The sequence below is a fragment of the Echinops telfairi genome, unplaced genomic scaffold (assembly GCF_000313985.2).
Source record: "Echinops telfairi isolate 266 unplaced genomic scaffold, ASM31398v2 ScPeMD7_7466;HRSCAF=8504, whole genome shotgun sequence".
NCBI lineage: Eukaryota > Metazoa > Chordata > Mammalia > Afrosoricida > Tenrecidae > Echinops > Echinops telfairi.
In genome coordinates, this window is record NW_022111366.1 from 1,961,104 (window position 1) to 1,970,171 (window position 9,068).

The 9,068-nt window shown below is 51.1% G+C and overlaps 1 protein-coding gene across 1 annotated transcript in view; it reads left to right on the top strand.

Annotated features, from left to right (window-relative positions):
* The window catches only part of NOTCH2 (notch receptor 2), a 140,169-nt gene that overhangs the window by 119,494 nt on the left and 11,607 nt on the right, over positions 1-9,068 (top strand). Inside the window, exons 23-26 of the mRNA XM_045283711.1 lie at positions 1,113-1,349; positions 3,507-3,619; positions 5,716-6,221; positions 7,776-8,123. Coding sequence (XP_045139646.1) covers positions 1,113-1,349; positions 3,507-3,619; positions 5,716-6,221; positions 7,776-8,123 — 1,204 coding nt within the window. The remainder of the gene's footprint in view (positions 1-1,112; positions 1,350-3,506; positions 3,620-5,715; positions 6,222-7,775; positions 8,124-9,068) is intronic.

A 9,068-nucleotide genomic window follows, 5' to 3' on the forward strand; every position in this document is an offset into this window, starting at 1 on the left:
GTTTAAAGCTAGCTGCATAGAGGTGGAGCACATTTCTGTCGTGATTATTCGTCGGTATTGTATCTTGTGTTATCACTATTGGAAAATGAAGCCTTTCTTCACATTTCTTTTTCTTTTGAATACCCTTGCTTATTGTATTAGTCCATGCTACAAATGCAAGTGAGAAGAATATAGAATTGTCTTCCTTTCTTTGGTAACTTCTGAGAGTTTGTCATGAAATAATTAATATCTCATGTAGTTGCTTCTTTCTTCTCTTCCTTTATGTAAAACGCGTGCAGACATCCATACAGGTGGACTCGTTTGCATCCCTGGTGCATCAAAAGAGTGTTCTTGTCAACCAAGTAACTTTGGAGCTTTCAGTGGTGCTTTCCCTCTGTTTTAGTGTATTTACACTGTTTTACAGAAAGCCTCCAATGGGTCTAAGACTCAAGCATACATCACTCATACTTCAGTTCCAGTCATTACTAGTATTTTTACCTAGATATCTGTATGATTGCTAAACTGTGTCCTTGTCTGCACTGTGCTTCTTTGTCATGACTAAACTGACGAAACTCTCCTGCCTCCCTCTGGAGCACCAGGCCCCTTGTCTTGGCATGGCACAAATCAGAGTACCTGGTCCACGGCACCCACCAGAGTACCTGGTCCACGGCACCCATCAGAGTACCTGGTCCATAGGGTGCTGCTTCACTGGATGGTGCGCTAATCCACGTGAAGCCCTAAGCAGATTCTCCCCTTGCTCATACTGCTCTCCAGTAGAGGTAGATGTCATGAAATAAGAGTATGTCTGCCCTGTCCAACCTAAAAGGTCCCACTACAGGTGGAGAAAGAAGCCAGCCCTGGTGGTGCAGTGGTTGGTGCTTAGCGGCTAACCAAAAAGTCAACAGTTCAAACTTACCAGCTGTTCCGTCACAGAAAGCTGCGCCAGTTTGCTTCGGTAAAGGCCGGGAGCAGTTCTCTGTGTCTGGCTGTTTGTTTCAGGGTCGTGGGGTCAGAATCGGCTCAGAAGAACCCACCAGCAGCGTGAAGAGCAGAGGCTACTCATTGTACAGTACCAGCCACACTGGAGGGTGGTGCCAAAGGTTTTCACAGTGCTCTCTCCTCTCCTTCCTCAGGCCTGCTTTGTGAAGAGAACATCGATGATTGTGCTGGGGGTCCCCACTGCCTCAATGGTGGCCAGTGTGTGGACAGAATTGGAGGCTACAGTTGTCACTGCTCGCCTGGCTTTGCTGGCGACCGGTGTGAGGGGGACATCAACGAGTGCCTCTCCAACCCCTGTAGCTCCGAGGGCAGTCTGGACTGTATACAGCGCACCAACGACTACCTGTGTGTGTGCCGCAGCGCCTTCACCGGTGAGAACCTTCGGGCCTGCCAGCCTCTCTGCCACTGGGGGATCTAGCAGTGAGGAAATTGGGCCAGGCTCTACTTGACCCAACCTAAGAGAAGAATTTCTTCCCTATGGAAAAGTAGGCCAGCTTAAGAGCCCTGGAGACACAGTGGGCTATACTTGAGGCTGCTAACCAAGAGGTTAGTCGTTTGAAACCACCAGTGGGTGGTTCCGAGGGAAACTGGTGAGGCTGTCTCGTCCCATAAAGAGTTAAAGGCTCAGAAACGCACAGGGGCAGTTTGACTCTGTTTATAGGGTTGGTATGGGCCGGCTTTGATTGGACGACAGTGAATGAGTGAGTGAGAAGCCAACTTAATTTAAGGGCTCCTGGTTTCCAAAGGCAGAGCGCAATGCTACGTTATAATAAGCAATCTCCACGTTTCCGTTGCCCAAGCAACGCTTTCCCTTTTGTAGACATTGATTATATCATTGCCGTCGTAAACATAGAGTAAAATGGTAGCAAGGTGGGAGTGGTTCTAACCCTGTTTCCATTGCCCTGCCTTCTGAAGCATGTCCTTTAGAAGTGAGGAAGTTGAGAGAGACTCCTCTCAGCTCCTTTGGGCCTGTGGTCAAGAGGCCGTAGTCCCTGGAGAAGGACCTCAGGCTTGGTAAAGCAGAGGGGCAGGAAAGGAGGAAGGCAGACAGTGATAGGGGTTGGCACAGTGGCTGCCACCAGGGTTCAAACAACAGCAATTGTGTGGGTGACCGGGCGGTGTTCCATTCTGGCGTGCGCAGGGTCCCTGTGAGTTGGCGCCAACTCAGCAGCACCTGACAACAGCAGTTCCCTTTCTAGATCTGCTTTAGCAAATTCCCACACAGGTGGCTGAAAATGGACTTGTTTATTAACCCAGAGTTCTAGATGCTAGAAGTCCTAGAACTAGGTACCAGCAAGGCCATGGTGAGTCCTCTCTTGAAGGTTTTATTGGACATCTTGCTGAACCGCTCCCAGTTTCTGGCATTCTTTGGGTCTTGACTTCTGTATGTCTTTGTGGCTCTTCGTCTTTTTAAAGGCATCGCTCAGTTTTGTAGCCACTCTATTCTAATATAACCCAGCTGATGGCATCTTTGAAGACCCTTTTCCAAGGAAGGTTACGTTTAGTTGCCGAGAGTTGGTACTTGAGGGTGTCTTTTTCGGGCACATAATTCAACCTATAATGGCTCGCTTGTTCCTGCTAAGTGAGTACTGTCCAAAGGGGGCCATCTCCCCAGGTGCCAAGAGACTTCAGCTGTACTCGACGTCTCCTTCACAGTTTCAGTTGCTTGGTCCACTCTGACGGGCCCTGGTGGTGTGATGGTTTATGTGTTGGGCTGCTAACCACAAGATCAGAAGGTTGGGTCCACAGGAGAAAAATAAAGCTGCCTGTTCTCATAAACACGAACAGTCTCGGAAATCCTATGGGGAGGTGTGTAGTTGACTTCATCATAGACATTCTGTTCCAGAACTGTACCTGGAGAAAATTAACTCTGCAAAAACTGAGCTGAGTTTTAATCAGTGTTTTCCAAAGTGGGTGATACCATCCCCTGGGAGAATTTCTTCTTCTTCTTTTTCTGAATAGGGGGCAGTAGACCAAACAAGTTTGGTCACCTACGTTTGAAAGCAAGGCCACTCAGGTTTCAGAACAGCCAGAAGTAATTGAAAAGAGATTGTAGCACAAATCATCATATAGATGTTTTGGCCTAGTAAAACGACTTCTATGAGGTAGATGATGTTAACAGAATGCAGTGAATGATTTTGCTGTGTTTCCTTTAACTTAGGAAAGCCAACATACCTTCAACAGACTGAGTTTCCTTTTCCTTTTTACTTCTTTCTTTCCTGTGGGATTAGATTAGGGTCACTTTTTACATCCAATCTGCTCTGTGAGTTGGTCCAGAGCACATGTGCATATACCTATTTGTGAGAGAGGCAAGCGAGGCAGTGGAGCCAGGATAACCCTGAGATGGAGATAGTGTTTTCTTTCTCTCATCTTCCCATGGGATTAAAACTCAACTGTTGCATGCACACACACACAAGTACATGTTGCTCCATCACTAATGCTCTAACTCACGTGCCTGCAGGGCTCTGTTCAATAACTTGCCATCTCTACTGTGGCCTCTAATAACCCTCTTTGTTTTCTGCCTTGAGGCCGTCACTGTGAGACCTTCATGGATGTGTGCCCCCAGATGCCTTGTCTCAACGGAGGGACGTGTGCTGTGGCCAGCAACATGCCTGATGGCTTCATTTGTCGTTGTCCCCCGGTAAGTGTCCTGTGGATGCTTTAAGGAGCATGTTCTCCTCTGGGCAATCTCTTCCCCAAGTGACGCTTCATCCTATTTTGCTTTGTTGCTTCATGCACCACGATGGGGAGATTTCTCAGTTTCAGATCCTTCTGAAGAAAACACTTGGGTTTTTTCACTTAATGCTGTTGACAACTTTCAACCACACAATAGATGGCCTATAATGTGACCAGAAGCACCTGGGAATCTGTGCGTGAGGTGTTCACAGCCTCCCAGTTGTGTGAACAGAACAAGGAAACACTGCACGGTTTAAAATCAGGAAATGTGAGTGTGTCAGGATTGTGTACCCTCACCGTATGTGGTCAAGCTGTACGCTGAGCCAGTCATCAGAGAAGCTGGAGTGTATGAAGAAGAGTGCAGCACCAGGATTGGAGGAAGACTGATTAACAGCCTGCAGTATGCAGATGACCCAACCTTGCTTGCTGAAAGTGAGGAGGACCGGACTCCCTGTGATGAAGATCAAGGCTTGTAGCTTGCAGTAAGGATAGACCAAAGTCCTCACAAGTAGATCAACTGGTAATATCATGTTCAGTAGATAAAAGGTTGAAGTTGCCAAGGATTTCCTCTTATTTTGATCCACAATCAATGCTCATGGAAGGAGCAGTAAGAGAAAAAAGACATTGCATTAAGTAAATCTACTGCACAAGACCAGACCTCTTTAGAGTATTGAAAAGCAGGGATGTTACTTTAAGAACTAAGGTGCGCCTGACCCAAGCCATGGTGTTTTCCATTGTATCATATGCATGTTGCTGGAGAAGAATATTGAAAATACTCTGGACTGCTTAAAGGACAAAACAGTCTATTGAAAGAAGTAGGGCCAGAGGCAAGGATGGTAAGACTTTGTCCTACCTACGGTGGCCATATTGTCAGGAGAGGTCAGTCTCTGGAGAAGGACACTGCGAAAGAGAAAGGCCCTCGACCAGGCGCGTGCACACAGTGGCTGCATCCATGGGCTCAGGCTTAGGAGCAATTGTGAGGACAGAGGAGGACCGTGCAGTGTTTCCTTCTGTTGTGCAAAAGGTCACCGTGGGTCAGAGCCAACGCGATGGCATCTGGCAACAGCAGCAGCAGCCCCGGGGAGGTCCACAGGACCTGGAACAGCCCGCCACGGGACTGCGCTGGCAATCCAAAAGGGCACCATTGGCTCTGGGCTGAAGTTCAGATTGAATGCGGAGAGAGACGAGGAGGAAAGCAGTGGAAGTGGTACGTACGTACGTGAGGGTGGAAGTGACAGGAGTGCCGTCACACCGTGAGGCCTGCAGCCGCTGTCACAAACCGCTGAGCGTTGAGTGGAAAACCGATTTGCTCTGTGAATTTTTACCCAAACCACAATGAAAAGCTTCTTCTGTTTTTAAGTTTAAAAATGCAGTTTAATATCTCCCAGGAAGAGTAGCTCCTGAGTTGGACTGTCAGTCTTGAGACGCATCGAGGCAAACTCCGAGGAAGTGGCAGAGCGAATCCTTGCAAATCTGCAAATCGCCGGGGCCTCCGGCTTCCCAGTCCTCTGCTGCAGAGGCGTTCGGTACCCAGTTTGGGCCAGCGCTGGTTGGGAAGGCGACTTAAGGCTTTGGCAGGAACCATTCGGGAGAACAAACCTTCTTCTGTCCTTGTGCTATGCACGGTGTGTTAGCTCTGTCAGAAGCTGAGCCTCCCTCAAATGGAGAGAGACCCATAGATGCTCAGTAAGCTTGCCTTGGCGAGGCAGGAAGGAAGACTGCAAGGCGACATGAGAACTTCTCCCGGTAGATCCTTTATCAGACTGATTACCGGGTGGTTGGAGAAGGTGCGTGTAGATAAGAGTGTCACCTGGACGTAATTGCCAGAAGTGCTCTGTTAATGAGGGAATGCTGCTCTCACCCCATGGACCCTTCAGCCCAGGCCTACAGGGTGACTTGAAGAGGGCTTTAGAGACCTTGGCCCAGGAGGCTGCGTGAGGGATCTGAGAGAGGCGCCTGGCCTTTCTCTCCGGAGATGTGCCAGGGAGGAGGTCGGGAGGGGGGAGCAGGCAAGCCCTCCAGCGTTTCCCGCCAGCCTCATCTCTTCACCGATTTCCACAGGGTTTCTCCGGGGCAAGATGCCAGAGCAGCTGCGGACAAGTCAAGTGCAGGAGAGGGGAGCAGTGCGTGCACACTGCCTCAGGACCCCGCTGCTTCTGCCCCAACCCCCAGGACTGTGAGCCAGGCTGCTCCAGCAGCCCCTGCCAGCACGGGGGCACCTGCTATCCTCAGCACCAGCGTCCTTATTACTCTTGCCAGTGCCCTCCCTCGTTCCAGGGCAGCCACTGTGAACTCTATACGCCGCCCCCCAGCACACCTCCTGCCACGTGTCTCAGTCAGTACTGCGCTGACAAAGCCCGGGACGGTGTCTGCGATGAGGCCTGCAACAGCCACGCCTGCCAGTGGGACGGGGGCGACTGCTCGCTCACCATGGAGAACCCCTGGGCCAACTGCTCCTCCCCGCTGCCCTGCTGGGACTACATCAACGACCAGTGTGACGAGCTGTGCAACACGGCCGAGTGCCTCTTTGACAACTTCGAGTGCCAGCGGAACAGCAAGGCGTGCAAGTAAGGGCGCAGGTCCCCAGAGGCTGAGAGGGACTGTCACTAACACAGCTCCGTCTCTGTTCTCGCTCCTAACCACTCCAGTGCTTCAGCCCAAGCTGCCTCTGCTTTCCAGCCGGGTGCCCCGAGGCCCCCTTCTCCGGGCCGGCAGCCTGGTCCCGCCGCCGCACACGATCCGACCCCATGGCCTCCCGGCTGACAAGAGGCTCAGGATTGCTCACTGCACAGTCACCCTCTCTCTGCTCTCTCTGCCTTCTCACCTGCTGCTCGCGCCACTTCCTGGGGGAAATAGCTCCCGGGCAGCCTCTCCCAGGCAGCCTCTTACGTCACCTGCCTGCAGGATGGACAGAAAGGTCTGTACCTGTCCCTTATCACCCATTCATTCCGTTCCCGAAGACTGGCTTTTCTTATCTGGGTTTTGTCGGATACTTAAGATCAACTGGGTCGCTCAGTTAGCCCTCCTGGTCTTCATTGTTTCAGCTTTTTGGCAATTTTATGGTTGCTGTAGGGTTTCCGTGGCACCATAAAAATCTACCATCCCGTTTCATTTAACCGCAGCGAATGACCCACAACGTTGTGAGGCACAGATAGAGCATGGCTCTTTCATAGTGACAAAGGCGCCCTGGTGGCAGTATGGGGCAGGTGTTCAAACCCCCATCTGCTCCTCAGGAGGAAGGTGCGGCTGTGCGATCTCTTAAAGATAGGCAGCCTTGGAAACGCTGCACAGGGTTGCTTTAAGTTGGAGTCAACTCGATGGCCGTGGTTGGGTTTTGGTTTTCCCAGTGAGGGAGCAGAGGCCTGGAGAGGTCAGGCAACTTTCCAAAAAACATAGACATCCTTCCGGACTCCTGACCTCTCCCTTGAGCGAGGAAGGTAAGTTTTACCCACTAGTACAAATGCCAGGGGGAGGTGAGGACCACCGAAGTAGCATGCACAGGATTTGAGTTCTGGCCTCACATTCCATTCCCCAATATTTGATTTTGGGGAAGGACCTAGGGAAGGCTACACGTCGGGTCTGCTGTGCAATGTGGAATGTACATTCCCTCTACCCTTTCTAGGTGGGGCTCAGTTTGGCCAGGGGAAGAGTGGACCACATCGGCCTGGGCCTCCGTAGGGCAACTCTTGATGGCTCCCGGCTAGTTCTCCAGTTTCTAGAGTCAACTCTGGCTTCCAGGAGCTCACCGTGGAGAGCTCACCAGGGGCAGTGTATACGAAAGTAGAGGAAGCACAAACTGGGCTGGTGTTTACTTCAGATACGGAATTTCAGCTAGAAAGCACCCCATGGGCAGGTGAGCCCATGGTGCCGAGTGGGCAGAGAGCTGCCTGTACCTCACTCAGGGAGCGCTCATTGAAGAGTGCACAGGGGGCGGAGCTGGCCTCTAGATGTCAGAGAGAGGAGAAATCAGACAGGCTCCCTGGGACATCTGGGTCCTGGGTTGGCCTCCAGATGATGGGTTGGAAAAGCCTTGGTCGTTGCAGGTGGAAAAGCAAATAGAATTCCAGGCCGTCCTGAACCCCTTTCCCTGTTCCCTGCCTCCTCTGCCCCTCCCTGCCCAGGTATGACAAGTACTGCGCAGACCACTACAAAGACAACCACTGTGACCAGGGCTGCAACAGCGAGGAGTGCGGCTGGGACGGCCTGGACTGTGCTGCTGACCAGCCGGAGAACCTGGCCGAGGGGACCCTGGTTGTCGTGGTGCTGTTGCCGCCTGAGCAGCTGCTCCAGGATGCCCGCAGCTTCCTACGGGCACTGGGCACCCTGCTGCACACCAACCTGCGCATCAAGCGGGATCCCCAAGGGGCCCTCATGGTGTACCCCTATTATGGAGAGAAGTCAGCTGCCATGAAGAAGCAGAGGATGACACGCAGGTCTCTTCCTGTCGAAGACGAGCAGGAGGTAGCCGGGTAGGTTTTTAGTTTCTGAACCTCTTCAGGCTTAACTTTGTAAGACTGAGCACTTTGATACTCAGCAGAAGTCGCAGCACAATTTCTAAAACCACAAACAGCCCTCAAGTCGAGCAAACCCATTCCCCCAGTACATCGCCCTAAAGATGAAGCACAGTCTTGACTGATCTTGGGGTCCAGAAAAGTGGGCTGGACTAAGCAAGACGTCTGACCAAGGGCTGAAATCCCTAACTTTGGCCAGAGGTGCCTCAGCTCACCTGCTAGGACTTTGCTTTGGTATGGTGCAGCGCCTTCATTCACCAGTGTCTCTTTAACCGGAGGGATCTCCCATTCTGTCAGTTCACACTGCACTGTGTGTTGGTATACATCACAGCTTCCCTTCCTGCAGCTACCCAAGATACGGATACAGAGTCAGACAAGAATAGGGTCCAGAATGTAGCTAGGGGCAGCGGGAGGACAATTCTTAGAGTACTACTTAACCCCCACCCCGCCCCTCCCCAAATTGTGTAACGCATGCATTATGTGTGTAAAAGTACAGTACATTTGTAAAGATTGCAGCCTAGACAACCTGTGGGAGAGTTCTACTCCATCACATGTGGTCACTATGAGTTATAATTGACCTCACGCCACCCAGTCACTACTACCAAGTGTGAGCAGTGGGTGGGAAGAGGGTGAGAACAGACCCCTAAAAGAGAAGCACTGAAGACAAACTGCTCACAGTTTTGTTTTCTTTTTTTAAAAAAATCCTTTTATTGGGAGCTCTTCCAGCTCTTACAGGAATCCATACATCAATTGTATCAGTACATCGTTTTCAAAATGACAGTTTTATCAGGTTGGCTTGAGTGGCTCCAGACAGAAGACTTAGAAGCAGCCAGACGAAGGAAAGTGAGACACACCGTAGGTGGAAATGAGTGTTTAGGAGTTGAATGGTCAGGGTCTTCAAAG